The 16,065-nt window shown below is 38.8% G+C and overlaps 1 protein-coding gene across 6 annotated transcripts in view; it reads left to right on the forward strand.

The window, feature by feature from the left end:
- The window catches only part of enox2 (ecto-NOX disulfide-thiol exchanger 2), a 297,189-nt gene that overhangs the window by 140,628 nt on the left and 140,496 nt on the right, over positions 1-16,065 (forward strand). For all 6 annotated transcript variants that reach the window (XM_089134788.1, XM_089134786.1, XM_089134790.1 and 3 more), the window contains one exon: positions 255-398. In XM_089134788.1, coding sequence (XP_088990914.1) covers positions 255-398 — 144 coding nt within the window. The remainder of the gene's footprint in view (positions 1-254; positions 399-16,065) is intronic.

Raw genomic sequence — 16,065 nt, forward strand, 5'->3', positions numbered from 1 at the left:
GAGCTGTTAGTAGGATGTAATTACTCTGATTAATCACATGATTTCACATCATTTCCGATTTGTCTTTAACATTGTATATGTCTTCCATTCTATATGCCTCTGTACTTAATGTTAAACATACATGGTCATGATACATGTCGGTCAGTCAGCCCCTTACTGAAGTTTCTATACAAAGCAGACCTTAGACTAGCTATGCGAGACTATGGTTATGGAACATGCAAACTTACCAAGTGTTCTGTTCTTTCCCTCCACAGGTCTGAATCCGCTGCCCTTTGACCCTGCCACGAACAACGAACCATTGCAATTCAACAGCTCCAATGGTCCTCTGCTTTCTGACTGTCCTCTGGAAAACGGAACAGAAAACAGCAAAAAGAGAAAGAGACCCAACCTTCCTCCAGGTACGTTTAATGAATTCCTCTCAGCCTCAGACCACGCTCTTTCACACTCGTCAAGCCCTACAGTCGTTAATTACATTCACATCGTTATTTCTGCTATTGCTTTTTCCTTGACCTTTGAATGTGGGAGGTGAATGCCTGGAGGTCTTCTGCATTCTGTGAGATGTTCACTTCAATTTATCGCCTTCATTAAAACATCAGAACAGAAACCTCAGGATATTTCCACGTTTAAAATCGCTTTGATATCATAATTGCCATTTATGAGGTTAATAAAATAAAAATACAATATAAATATGCATGGGCAACAACACTAAATACAACCAGTGACCAAATAAACAAGCATTTCATATTTCTATAGAAGAGTTTCAAGGATTTCTTCTTGTATCTTGGCATAATTATGACTATCACCTTGCAGTCTGGATTGTCACAATGCAAAGGAAAGTCAGGGAGCCGCTGGATATATGCCAATCATGAAGAGAGACTCTGTCTGCTGCTGATGACCTTCAAAATAACTCTTGAAAAGTAACGCCCAGGGAATTTTACAAACCTTTCTGACACAGGTTGACTCAAATGAAGGAGAACCTATTCATATTCATATTAATGTTAATGGCATACTAATTAATTGAATTATGATTAGCTGAAAGAAATGGATCTTGGAAAGACTAGTTTATGTTTCTGGTTGTCAAGGAGACCTAATTGGATCAGATTAATAGTTCATGTTAATTAGGCTGTCTTATTCCCATTTAGCATCTTTAGACAATGCAATGCGTTCCTCTTGGAATTCACATTTTTCTGACATTTATTCAATGTCACAGTAAAACACCACTGTCAATTTATTATAAGGATAAATCCCATGGAGCATTCTGGTGTTCAACGCCTTGCTGAGGGCCAAAATGATGATGGACATGGATCATAGATGTGCATTGAACCTGCAACTTTTCTCCTTAAAGGGATACTCCACTTTTTTTTTGGAAATAGGCTCGTTTTACCACTCCCCCAGAGTTAAACAGTTGAGTTTTACCGTTTTCGAATCCATTCAGCCGATTTTCTGATATTTAGAAGAATATCTGTAACCAGACAGTTTCTGGTCTCATTGACTACCATAGTATATATATTTTTTTCCTACTATGGAAGTCAATGAGACCAGAAACGGTCTGGTTACAGATATTCTTCTAAATATCAGAAAATCGGCTGATTTGATTCGAAAACGGTAAAACTCAACTGTTTAACTCTGGGGGAGTGGTAAAATGAGCCTATTTACAAAAAAAAGTGGAGTATCCCTTTAAATGTGCAGCAAGCGATTGCTGCTTTTTGAAATCAACCCAAACAAACAGACCCTTCGTTGCTCCCTGCCCAAGATTCATGAACATGCAATGCAAGAGTGGATGTCTCTTTATCATAGCCGAAGCGTAGCAAAGTAACGCTGAGCGAAGTGAAGATGACGAATGGTCAACAAGGAAGAACAAAACATGAAAATAAACATACACAGTACACATGAGTTTATAAAGCAAGAGTTGGTTGCTAGTCACCAGCAGCACACCAGCTCCAGAAAAACAATGACACTAAAAAAACCCTCCTGTTACTATAGCTAACATTACAACAACAGCATATCTTGTTCTGTGAAACAAACCAAAACCAATGTTACTACCACATGAACGAAAACAACGCAACCTCGCTGTCCTTTACAGGCCTTCCTAAAGCTTTTCCAATACAAACACTGGTCCTAAAGCTCTTGCCTGATCATAACCCGTATTTCTCCAGTGGGATTCCTCTGACCTCTCATCCCCTATCAAGAGTGTATTCGCCCCCTACTGCTGATTGGCGTCAAGTTTGTTGTGGTGCTCAGTCTGATCCACAATTACTAATTGCCCCTTTTAGAGTCTGTCATTTGATAATTGTACATTTCAGGCATCATGTGTTTGAACACATGCTGTTTTATGTAAATATCATTACCATTTGAAGTCTGCTGCTCTGGTCCCTGATGGTCATTTTTTCCCTCAGGAACAGGACATTTATGATTTGAAGTGACTCTGATTAGGGATAAATGGCAGCAAGTGACGGTGAACAGAGCCTCTCATCGTCGCATACACCCATAGAATTGATACAAATGGAAGTGATATGGGCTCATATTGTGTTCTGGTCATGACGAAGAGCTGCTTGTGCAGATCAAAGCCAGCCAGAGAGCTTTAGATCAAAGCTTTTCTAGGGCTAATCTAATCTGCTCATTTCAGAACACTTTTTTTTTTCTTTTAGTGTAAGGACATCATTTGAGAATGGCTTAGATGAGCTGTATTCACCATACACGGATATGTAATCACTCCAGTGTCCGGCTGCTGAAATGGAAGTCAGTGTGGTAATGGGTTTCAGACAAATAATAGAAAAAAATGGTTTATTGTTCTGCTGAGGTTGAAGAAAAGCTTTTAAGACTTTGACTTAGCAGTGAGTTGTGGTGCTCATTCAGACGACATGGGTTTGAGTTTGCCTTCTAAACATTTCCTTCCTGCTCTGCTGCCCCTTACTGCCCCTTTTTCTCTCTCTCTTCTAAATAAGTGACAAAAGACAAACAAAAATCTGAGTTGCTCATGCAGAAAATAAAAGGTTCTAATCAGCCTTGACACATTCACTGATCTTACGCTTTTCTCTCTACTCTCCTTTAAATAAAAGTGGCTAAAGACTATAAATAGGACACTGTGGAATGGCAGAACCATATCTTAAAGGGATAGTTCACTTTGAAATTAATTTTTGATATGTTTTATCTTACCTCAAGGGCATCCAAGATGTAGGTGTCTTTGTTTCCACAGTATTTTCAATTTTGACATTTTTCAGTCAAACCGTTGTTGTCTATCAGTCATACACTGGAGGCTAAGGGGGTCCACCAAAAAGCATGCACAGAGAAGTCCAAATTAAACATGATTTAATGACTCGTAAATGTAAGTACACATTGATGGCCTAAGACACGAAACGAGCGGTTTGTGTGAGAAAACGAACCATATTTATATCGTTTTTACCTCGTGTAATCACAGTGATCTGAATCAGTTGTGCAATGTCCAACTGACCCGAACTGAATCAGTTCAATGTTACGCCGGAAGTGATCGCTTGCGTGTGACGTCACTCAATATTTACACGGAGATTTCGGAAGTTTTACCTTTTACTAAACATATTTAGATATACCGAAATCGTCTTCCATTGCGGTTTCCCGTATATCTAAATATGTTTAGTGAAAGGTAAAACTTACGAAATCTCTGTATAAACAAAGAGTGATGTAGGCGCGCAAGCGATCATTTCCAGCGCATGTGCAGACCGAAGCGCCCGTGCCGTCAGATCATTTGGTCATGGCTATGATTACAAGAGGTAAAAACTATATAAATACTGTTCGTTTTCTCACACAAACCGCTCGTTTCGTGGCCATCAATGTGTACTTACATTTACGAGTCATTAAATCATGTTTAATTTGGACTTCTCTGTGCATGCTTTTTGGTGGACCCCCTTAGCCCCCAGTGTATGACTGACAGACAACAACGGTTTGACTGAAAAATGTAAAAATTGAAAATACTGTGGAAACAAAGACACCTACATCTTGGATGCCCTTGAGGTAAGCTAAAACATATGAAAAATTAATTTCAAAGTGAACTATCCCTTTAACAGAAAAGTGCTCTGTTCTACTCAATACAAGTGGAAAAAGACTTAAAAGTGGACATTCAACGTTGGATCGGTGGATAAATAGAAAGGTGCTCATGCAGACAAAATGAATTCTAATCTAACTCGCAACATTCTTTCGAAATTGGTCCGCTTATAGACTCCTTTTGCGCCAATGTCACAGTTACGTCACGCCGCTAGCTGGAGGCAAAACAAAGTGAAAACTGGAGGCGGCCAATACAAAACAGCACAGATTCGGCTACATAATAAGTAGCTTAAATTATTGTTACTTAAATGTCATTTTGTTGCATTGTTTGGTGCAAGAATTGATGAAAAATGAATATGCTGTACCTAGAATTTTTATTTCCAGAAAATTTTCGCACCATAATGTCACTCTTTATATTGTCGTTGTCTTGGCGCTGACTCGGCTTGTCTCGTACGGGACCATATAGTTATCGGCATCTAAAGATGTATATGCCCTCAGTTTCTCTGATTGTACATTCCCTGATTGCATCCATGTCTAATCGCATTTAAATAAAAGCACCAAACGACCGAAAACAAGACATTTGTAGTCCACACAAAGCTAATATCTGCAGTTTGCTTCTCAGTTGCACAGTGCACTTAGCACCTGTCTGATTTGTTAAGCCCTTGATCATCCTTGCAGAGTCATGAGACCGTTGTCTCGAATCTTGCAATGCCTCGGTTCTTCCATCGCTTCGCAGCCGCTCTAAATAGTTGCTCCGTACTTGTCTGCGTAGCAACGTGGAAGCTGCTTAATGGGGTTTCTTTTTGAACAACGCCAGCAGTTTTCCTTCCCGGCCTGTCATTATGCCGTGCTCTTATCCGCCGTGACCGTGCCTGATCAATCCGCTCCCTGATGGAAACACATCTAAATGATGAAAATTCACAGCATCTGGTGCATAATGCATTCAGCCGCTCTGATGTCCTCTGGCAACACAAGACAGAGTCGCTCCTCCAAGGAGTGGAGCTAATGCAGGGGCGTGGACTAATTACCAGCCATGCATATTTACTCTCGTTAAAGCATTATAATGGATAGATTCATCTCATTAGCGCTGGCACTCCATTAGACGACCAACCCAGCCCTCTTCCACCCGCCCCACTGGTGTTGATGTTACTGGATAACGGATGCACTGCAGAGAGCGAGTGGGCGAGAATCTCCAATATCGCACAGGACAGTTGAAGAGTTGTTTACAGCTCAACCTGAACTCTCTGACACTTTAACTGGGAGCTACTCGCTGCTTTTAGCCACTTTCATTTCTCAAAATAAATTTCACTAATGAAATCAAAGAAACATTGGTTTTGGTTTTGAAGTAGATAGACTGTCTGATATAGCATTTTCTTTTAAAATATACTCCAATAATCTTTTTTTTTTTTTTTCGTGAACTACATAGTTTAATGTGTTTCTATACTGTGAAGACGCACATTTTTTTACAGCTTAAAATCAGTATAAAAAGTGTGCCGACTGTTCTACCCACTCGTTTGTTGGTGAGCGCCATGTAATTTAACTGCTGAGTGACCCATTTAAAGAACTAGCGAAATGAATGGAAACAGCCTAAATCCAAATCGTACAATTGCAGTGAGTGCTAAATGAGGTCTCTAATTATTCCGTTCAGAACTTGTTTCTGTGTTACAAAACACACCCAGTTTTATTTTTAAACCATCTTTTCTTTTTAACCGTGTCTTTTTCACTTTTGCTTTAATTTCTTTGTCTTTGTTTTAGCCGTGAAGCTTTTTTTGCCTCAAGTGACGTACACTTTAACTTTTTTTTTGATGAGTTGTTAGAATTTTTTAACAGTGTTGGGATTGTAGGTTTTTTTTTTCTTAAATTGCACAACAAAAGAGTGCATACATTACCACAAAGGCCTGCATCAACATAATGACCTGTTGCTACCTCCGTTTTGAACTATTAGAACTTCTTTCCTCTGATATATATCAGTGGGTGTTGGGTAATACGCCAACACTGTGTAGTAATTGGTTCTCTTTTTTGAATTGCTAATGGCATGCCACAATGGTTTTGTGTCTTAATGAATCATGGGAAGACATCGCCTTCATATTTCAGTGGAATTACTGTATGTGCAACAATATGCGGTGCAGGTTGAATACACAGACATGTCTATTAATCGCCAAGGGATCTGAGGAGGATTGCTGCCAGATGCGGAGGTTTATTTGTGTCTTGCTGCTGCTGCTGGAGACACTATTGTCATGGTGTTGTCAGGTGTTGTGTGGTGCTCACACATTCACACACTTGTATTAGCAGTGCTAACTTCAGAAGTGAAAGCGTGCAAGCCAGTTAAGCAATTTTGCAAATAAAAATCTGATTTGTAGTGTAGTGTTGGTTAACAATGGAGCAGGTGTGTGTGTGGTTCAGGTACTCTACATTCTGGGGACGAGAGTTCATTTAATGAAACAATACAGAGAAGACAGAAGCAGAAATGTTTGTTTTTGTTTCATGAAACACTCATTTTCATATTTTAAATGACCCTTTTCTGTTTTTTATAGACATTTTGTTTTGTGGTTTTGGTATTTTAATTACTTTTTGTTTCTTTTTCAAATATTTCTTATAACTTTAATTAATTTTTGTTTCAGTTTTAGTGATTTTAGTACTTCAAATAACTTGGCAAATATCTTTTTTTTTTTTAATCTAATGGTTCATTGATTAATTCAGCCATTCAGTTTTATTTAAATGACCAAAAACAATTTTGAATAGTTTTAGTGAACAATAACTAAACTAATCAGGAAACGATGCATGCCAGACACAACTTATTTTTTGAAAACAAAGATAACCACAGTTATGATATAAAATAATTGTTTTAATTGAGTCAATAAACTAGCCATTTCTGTATTTGTTTTGTTTTCTAGCAATGTACGTGAGCATTGAAAATGTTGGTTTATCACCTACACCTACATCAGAGCACATATGCTAATTGCTTGGCTGTGGCCAATGTTGGCCTGTGGGATCATTTTAGGAAAAATGGCCAAAATTTGGCTTTGCACCCCACAGTATTTTCTGTAAGCCATAAATCAGAGGTGATATCAGCCAGCAGATGTTTTTATTTTTATGTTTGAGGATGTAACAAGTGGCATGATAAATGCAGCGAGTCACGCTGCCTTGCTGTAACCCTTCGGCACCATTAGACTGCAGTAAGTGGTGCTTGAGAAGTGCGCCGTGAAACACTATTGATTGGCGTTGAGTAGGGGAGGTGCAGATGAGGCAGCTGCCTCTCACCCTAACACGATTGAGACAGAAGACAAGAGAAGCGGCGTTACAGTAAGCAATGTGTGTGGGAGAAGCACTCTGCGAAGGTTGGCAGCCCCGTCTGACTCATTGCTTCATTTTGTTGGCATGTGTGTGTGATCCATGTGGTAGGAACTGCAACACAAACCTGGATGAGGACATATCTCTCTGTCTACTGTTTTACTGATAAATGAGGTGGTGTGTGAAGAGCTTGGGCTGTCTGAGTGCTTGTGCGGGGGTGTGTGGGAGGGTAGGATGGGGCGTCTGTGTGTGTGGACTCTGGTTTAACAAGAGATATTCCACAGTACTGGAAGCACAGCCCCACTCCCTCACATTATTTCTCTTAGATCTTGTCCTGCATGTGACCCTGCACGTATTTGGACATCTTAAAGGGGTCGTGAACTGGCTTTTTAAATTTTATTATATTGTTGTCTGAGGTCAACTTATGACGTTCGCTTGGTTTTTGCATTCAAAAACATCTTTATTTGGCTATTTTGTACTCAAGTTTTGAGCCTAGCTAAAAAACGCTTGGTTTTAATGGGCGTCTCGCACTGAAGACTTGGAAGTAAACGCCCACTGTTGTGAGTGGATAACAGTTTTGCATATTATAATGAGTTTCAACTAACCCGTCGATGCACTTGGGGGAAATTGTTTTGATAACGTCCAATGTTGTAAAATGGCAACCGGAATGATTCGACCCAGAGTCATAGCTGTCAACATTGAACACTGAAAATAAGGGAGTTTTCCCAGAATCCATCCCCAAAATAAGGGATTTTTTTTTTTTTTACACGATTCTTACCCACAAACTTTAAAAATAAAGCACTAATCCTTAAAAGTCTAAAGAGTTAATAACTAGCCTAGAAACTAGTGTCATTTAAAGAAAAAAAAATCTACATTTGGATTAGCGGTGTGTTGCTCTTGCCTTTGCGACAACAATTTCAACTGTTATCACATCTTCCAAAACCCACAAAATAGGGAAGTGGGCTGTCTGTTTATTTCAATTACATTTACACATTTTGTGTAGTTTTAAAGAGCCTATATTTAGCCTGGTGGTGGACCGTCACTCAGAAGACACACTGTTGTTATTGTAGCCTATCATATCTTTATATCCTCCTGAGGCCCAGAACGTTTTTTTCCAAAAGTTTTTTCTTCTTCTTCGTGTAATCACATTGTTAAGAGCATAAGAAACAAATGGGAAAAAAAAAGAAAAGATATTTTATTCATATGTTATATGACCTTAAATTATATATAGGCAAAACTAATGGCAATATAAATCGATTATTATAATTATCATTTGTTTAAATTACATTGATATCTGAATTTATGTAAAAACCTTGACTTTCAAACATCAAAATGTAAAATGTAGGCTATTCGAGTACAAAATGACATATATCAACATCGTTTCCTATTTTTTATTTATTTTTTTGCCTGGAGACGCTTTCAACACGCTTGCATGTCGCTTGAAAAAATAGGCGTCAGTTCTATTTCTAGCATGCACGCGTTTTCTGGAGACGCGCGTGTCACGCAGGCAGTGTGCAAGCTCTAATCTGTTAACATGGGAGCCGAAATAAAAACGGACACGCCACACAGCCAGTGTGACTCCGGCCAGCGCGCGCGGCGCCGCATCCGAGGATAAACGACTTCAAGCCGAATCAGCCCGAGCTCGAACGTCTCACACAATCATAGTAAAAAAACGGGATATTTTACGGGATGATACTAAAACGGGAAGACAGCGGGAAAAGAGCAAAAATACGTGAGAAACCCGGAAAAAACGGGAGGGTTGACAGCTATGCCCAGAGTCCGTGTGTTGCACAATTCCTGTCAGATCCAATATAGGCGACACAGCACCGTTCTTTACTCTTAATCGCTCTGCAAATCCAGTCTTGTTTACAAAACAATCCTCAGTGAAATGAAGCGAACAGACGGACAATGTTTTACCCTCATCCGCTGGAACGTCATTAAAAATAAAGTTTATCCATGCAGTCCTATTGGAATCCAGAGGAAGCATATGCAGCGACTGTCTTCTTCCACAACCAGGCACTGCACAATATTTTGTATTGATCGGTAGCTCGATTCGGTTTGTCATCACGAGGTAGGCATCTATGTTATTTGGCTATGTGTGTAATGCGCGAATCGGTGGGCGGGGCTAAACTGGCCGTGTTGAAGTAGGCGTTGATCTTCTTCTGCGGGGGTGGTGTTTTATCCTCTATGACGTCATAGTTCCCCACTTTGAAAAACGAGTCGTTTGCTGAGGCTGGTGTCAATAAAAGCTTTTATTGGACTAACAAGGACGTTTTCAGTTGTGAAATTTACAGGATATTCTTATAATATGATAACCTTTTAGATGTGAAAAGCTCAAGGAAAATTTGATTTCTCAGTTCATCACCCCTTTAAGATAAAAGAGAAACAAAGCTTAACATTTGGTTTTCTAAATTGAAATGTATATGTATCGTATTGCTGTTGATTTTGGTATTATGGCCATAAAGGTCACAATCAGGTATCAGGCAGCGGGAACCTTGTGTGGCATTGTGATCTTGTGACAGTTGAGATGAGTCCTGGCACGCTCACTGATGAATGAGCTAAACGTTCAGGCGCTCGTGCTGCGTCTCACGCTGACGGAAATTCAATCAATCAGTCTCGTTCCTGAAGCTCACACCCTCCCTCTCAAACCGGTGTCCCGCAGGGAGCCTCTGTATTGATCTCAAACACGTCTGTCATTTCTTTTTCTGTGTGTGTGTGTGTTTTGGCTTGTTTACGTAGAGGTGTGTGATTGGGACGTGATGAAAGACTGTGTGTTTGAAGGAATCCCACCCTGTGGTGATGGAGACTCTGCTCTCAGCTGTCTCTGTTCAGCATGTCACATGAAAGAAGTGAATGATTGAATCTACATAACAAGCTGTGAAAAGTTTTCTGTCGGTATACCTCAGGGGGTCTGGGACATCAATCACCGCTGCCCTTTCCATCTCATTTCTGTCTGTGTTGATGTATACCCGCTTATGTGTACGTCTGATGTGTGACGTCTTGCCGGCATGCCGTAAGGATGCATGTTCACGTAAATCTAATATAGGGTTGCTGCAATAATAGCAAACAATGTAAAAAAAAATCTTATTGGGATAAGTTGAGATGGTTTCCATCTGGTTTGCCTCAACGCCTCTAGGATAACATCAAATCTTGCCATGTTCAGGCTGTTATCTAAAGGATAACATCAAATCCTGCCATGTTCTTTCACTTTTATGGGCACTATTAAATCCAATTAAATTTTTTCCCCAAATTCCTTTTTTTTCTTTCCTGTTGCCTTTTATTTGTTCTGGATTTTATTTAATGATTTAATACAAAAGGTGGTAATCAAATAAATGCACAAGACTCTAACAATGTAATTAATCTTTTAAAATGTAATTAAATACGGCTTCAGTTAACTATTATCATCATTATTATTATTGTTACGATGAGAAGTTATCGATATTATAGTTCATATATTTATCATAATTTCAAATGATACTAAGCGTTTATTTTGATGGGTTGTTGTGAAGACCTTGCAGTAAAGTGTATTTGATGCTATTTTTTATTAAATGAAAAAGTTGAATTATTGTGAAGTGACTGGAGATGAAGTTCATGTTGCGTGTCATTGTATAGTGATATGGCAGAAGCTGAAAACATTATGAGTAGGGCTGGGTATTGACACAAATTTCACAATTCGATTCGATTTCGATTCACAAGCTTGCAATTCGATTTCGATTCCGATTCGATTCAATATGGATTATTTTGGATATCAGTTACAATAAATGGCAAATTTTCTCAATCAAACTATGGGAGTCTAGTTGTAGCCTACTAGGCATCATTAGCCTAATATGAAGGTAATAATGAACTGTTTTGTAGCTATACAAACACTTGAATTACACTTTTATAATAAGAAGATTATATGAAATATAAACATTTAAATGGTGGCTGTCATAAAAACTTCCCAGATTTATTCAAATATGCATTAAATATTGAAGAACATTAAGATTATAATGCATATGTAATATGGTGTATATATTTAACAAAATGCTCCTCTCTAGAGTTATTTTTTCTAGCTGACCAATGAGTTGATGTGGGTTTTCTGAGGTAAATATGACGATACATGACATTGATTACCAAGCTGTTTACCCGACGTCTTTCCACGGTTGAAACGCAAATCAATGTGACATGATCTGGATTTCGATAAGTTGTACTCTATCTTTTAACACACTTTCAGATGCTCATTCATATTTATTTCGCGCTGTAACTGGTATTATTAAGCCGGAAGAGAGATCAGCGCTGCTGCTTCTCTTTGGCTGCGCCAGAGCGATCTCACGCCACGGCGCCAAAACGTTATTTATGTTTTTCAATTTCTAAAGAAAATGGACGTAATTTGAAAATTGAGACTTTGTTTCATATCAATAGTAACAAAGGACAAAGATTATTGCGATTTTTTGGATGTGCACAGTAGGGTTGGGTATCGTTTGAATTTGAACGATTCTGATTCCGATTCCTTGTTTCGATTCCGGTTCCTAACGATTCTCGATTCCGATTCTTTTAAGAGGCAGGGTCAAAAAAGTTTAGCTAACCTTGCTAACCAACGGCCTTGCTGAAGGAAATAATCCTTTCTGAAGGAAATACTTCTTCTGTAAAAATACTCCTTTTGTTGATTTCGTTATTTTTAGAAAAGTGAAGCCACACTTTGGATCGCCGACGTAATTTACTCATGTTCGACTCGCGTGGTTATGCCAACACTTCCGGTAGACGCTTCTTCGTTGGTGTTGTTCAGCGGTTTCTTCTTCCGCTCGGCGGACTGCGAATATTGAAACTAGGAATCGAAATTTTAACTTTTGAACGATTCCGGGAAAAACGAAAAGTTAGTCTCGGTTCCAATCGCTACTCGATTCTCGATACCCAACCCTAGTGCGCAGCCGCGATACAATGTCCCATTCATTCAAATGAAACAGAATGACTAATCGATTCTTGAGATTTAAGAATCGATATCGGTTCGTAAAAATGAGAATCGATTAATAACGAGAAATCGATATTTATTACCCAGCCCTAATTATGAGCATCACACGTGTACAGCCAATGTTTTCTGTTTATTCATCCAAATTGTGCCAAATTCTGTGACTTTTATACAGTAAATTTTTTTTTTTATGACTGGACTCTGTTATTTCGTCCACTTTTTCCACATTGCCCCTATATGTTCTACTGAATGTTGACTCAATCAACAAACTGCCATCCCTTCCTGTAACTATTCAAACTAAAGGACTTATAGCACAGTGTATATCACTTTCATTACAATATAATTGTTTTCTAACACTACTCAAATAATTTTTTGGCATGTAAATCAGTAATGTGTGGTGTTTTGCTGCACTCAGCTGCAGTCTGCCATATAGGGCTGTGTGTCGACACCAAAGTCAGGTATCCCGATTAGGGATGCAACGGTACACGGTAAAATCCCGGACCGTTCGGTCAGCCCTGCACGGGACAATCTAACCTCGTGTCCCGCGGGACTTCGGTTCTGCCATAGAGTTCGTGCTGATCCTTTAACCGTTTTTTCCGCACTATAAAAGGCGCACTTAAAAGCCTTTAATCTTCTCAAAAAACAACAGTGTGCCTTATATTCCGGAGCGCCTTACTATGGATCAATTAGATCCATATCATATATGGATTAAATTCGCCCGCGAACTCGCGCTCGTGTCCAGCTTATGCCCGCTTTGTCACACGGCCAGTTCAACCTCGTATAAATCAGGTTATGTGTGTGTCGCTCACGAGCGCTCACTCTAACAGACACACGAACAGACCGGCGCTGCTCGCGCGTCATAGATGTTCATAAAGCGCTCCCCGTTCACACGGGTCGTCTCATTCAAAACAGCCAACTGTTGTTAGTGAGCCGCCGCACATTGAATATGAGTCAGGCTGCGAATGTAAGTTACGTGCCCGCCCCAGCGCGCTCACGCTTACTAAATAAACGCCTCACCTCCGGCTCCGTAGCCTACTCTCTACATTCCCAGCACATAGTGGATGCATAACGCAAACCCAGTCAAATGTTTGACTGCAGTATATTTTTGCACAAGAATCTCTCAAAAGTGGATTAGTAACATTGCACTTTGTATCCCGAATGCAGTATTTTTTTTTTTATTATATTATTTTGCTCTGCTCTTTTAATTCAAACCACAAGCTAATTTTTGTTAAAGGTAAAAGTGCACTTTTTCTTTCACATTGATCACTTCATTTACCAGTTATCAAGGTTTGGAATTGGGATCCACTTGAATATTTTAAAGTGTGCTCGTTTACATTTTGTATATCATAAGTGGTATTTGAAGAGGTTGTATTGCTTAGTGTTGTTCAGTACAGACTAGAGTGTTAATTTATTCCATACACATTGATGTTCTTCCTACTGTGACATTCTGTTTATGCTCATAAGAAAAATAAAACATATTTTTGGGATGAAATAGCAGTCTCTTTCTGCACAAAACATGTACCGAAACCGAACCGAGACCGTGGCCCAAAAACCGAGGTACGGACCGTACCATGGGCTATCTGTACCGTTGCACCCCTAATCCCGATACAGAGGCCGCAATACGATATATATCACGATACGGGTCTGCACTAAATTTCACCTCAGCAGAATGTAGTATAACAGTTGTTTATTAAACACCCGTTCTAATTTCAATAGGGCCATTGCTAACAATAGTAAGAGCAGCAAGCATTTGCTCTCTGCATTATGAAGGACCTCTGTAGCCCTGTATAACAATATAGGTAATGACAAAGATTTCATGTTAACATTGGCCACTCCCCACCAGGTAAAATATTCTGATTGTTCTCTACTTTTATAAGCACATGCATAATAATGATAATAATGTATCAATACTCGTATCGGCAAGTAGTATGTGACTATACATCGTCATCTTGATGTATATGTAGGAGTACTGTATCAGAATAAACTTCAACTCCACCAGGCAGCTGTCTTCCAGAAGTTACGCCTGATGTCTAGATCAAATGGGACTTCCTTTTATCCTTGTCTTCCCTCTTTTTGCCACGCTACTTGCGTTTCAAGCACTTTCATCAATGGTACTTTAATGAGACTCCTTCTATCTTTTTCTGGCTCCCACTCTTCTGTTCTTTGATTCTCAGGTTTTCATCCTCTCGTAGGGTAAGATAACCCATCTAGTTATTCTTGAATGCGTGTGTGATCTGAGAAAGCCCAACATGTAAAAATGGCGCTATACTAAATGATTTTTTTTTGTCTTTCTCTGTCCAGTAGGACATCACCATTTAAAGACAGTTTCTTGTTTTCTGTTTGTGCTGCTTGTGCACTTTATACAATTAATCACTCTTTATACTGTACATCATCGTTATCCTCTGTCTCTGTGGGTACGATCATAAAATTCAGTTCTCACATTAAGTCATTAACAAAAAAGCAACATGAGTTAATTTTTTCTTGGCAGCAATGTTGAAAATATGGAGTTTCATGATGATTCATGGGTAACACTTTACAATAAGGTCCCATTAGTTAATGCATTAAGCATAACACTTGCAGTATTTATTCATTGAATGTGTTAGCTTGGGTCCATCAAATAATATAACATACAACTTTTGATTTTTATTAATGTATGAATAAATGTTGTTCTTAACATTAAGATCATCACATTCTTGAAGTGTTATCATTCTTAGGTCATTTGTTGGCGTTTTTTTATTTTATTTTTGGCACCGCAGCTCACATTATGAAAAACCTCTCTGCACATACTAAAAATATTATATACTTAAGAAAGAAAATGCCATTGTGGAACAACATACAAGTGGCTTAATAATGGCAGAATTGAAACTTTTCTTTTCCTTTTGTTTTGTGATGGAGGATTTGAGCTATGGGAGTACTCTGTGTTTTTGTCACTGCTATGATCTTTGGTGAGAACCAGCTCTTGGTTTGCTGCTTTGTGGGAATGGGCTGCAAAAATGCCTGTGGTGTTTTTTTTTAAGAGATTTTCAAATGTTTTGGGAACAAATCATTTGAGAACACTCTTTACTAGACAAGCTCGAAAAGCCTCCCTGTAGTCTGCAATAACTGTCTCAGTTGTCTGCCAAGACCTTCATGCATTGAAATTGCAAATATTATGTTGTTTGCAACTCATTTTACATTATTTTTCAGTAAAAAAAAGGATATTAACTAGAAAAAGTCCCAATGGGAATTGATTGGATTTGACCAAAATGGACAATCACATAAAAAAAAAAAAAAAAAACGTATTTCAATATACCTATTTTAGGCATTCTATTAACTATAAGTAACTTTGCTTCTACATGACAGCTAAATATTATTAATTTGCAAAGTACATCATCAGGCAGTTAGTAAGCTGTTGGGTTAGGGCTAGTAGAATATGTTGAGATGTACTTGCATAGTTACCCTCCATAGAATGTCTATTGGGGCGCTTCAAGTTAAGTGTTAGGAGATATTAAGAGTAGTATTACTAATACTATGATGACTGGTAGTTGTCATGTACTGTAGTTGCAAAGTCAGATGAAGTAGAATGTCTAAAGTGGACTATCGAAGAATGTTATTTTGCTTTAAATGCTCCTCCAGTCGTTTTTTCAGAGAATTGAAAATAGCATTTTTGTCCAGAGCCTAAGAAAAAGTAGAGAGAGATTGAGCTGCCAGACCGTGACCGCAAGCCTCTGGCTTTTGTAGGTCTTTTAGAGATAGAAATTGTGGCGATCAGATTTAACTGTCTGTTCCCTATTGAAGTTGTTAAGCTGCCTTTTTGTCCTAATACTATTCAT

Source organism: Pimephales promelas, chromosome 9, assembly GCF_988280905.1.
Source record: "Pimephales promelas chromosome 9, fPimPro1.hap1.1, whole genome shotgun sequence".
NCBI classification, from domain to species: Eukaryota; Metazoa; Chordata; class Actinopteri; order Cypriniformes; family Leuciscidae; genus Pimephales; species Pimephales promelas.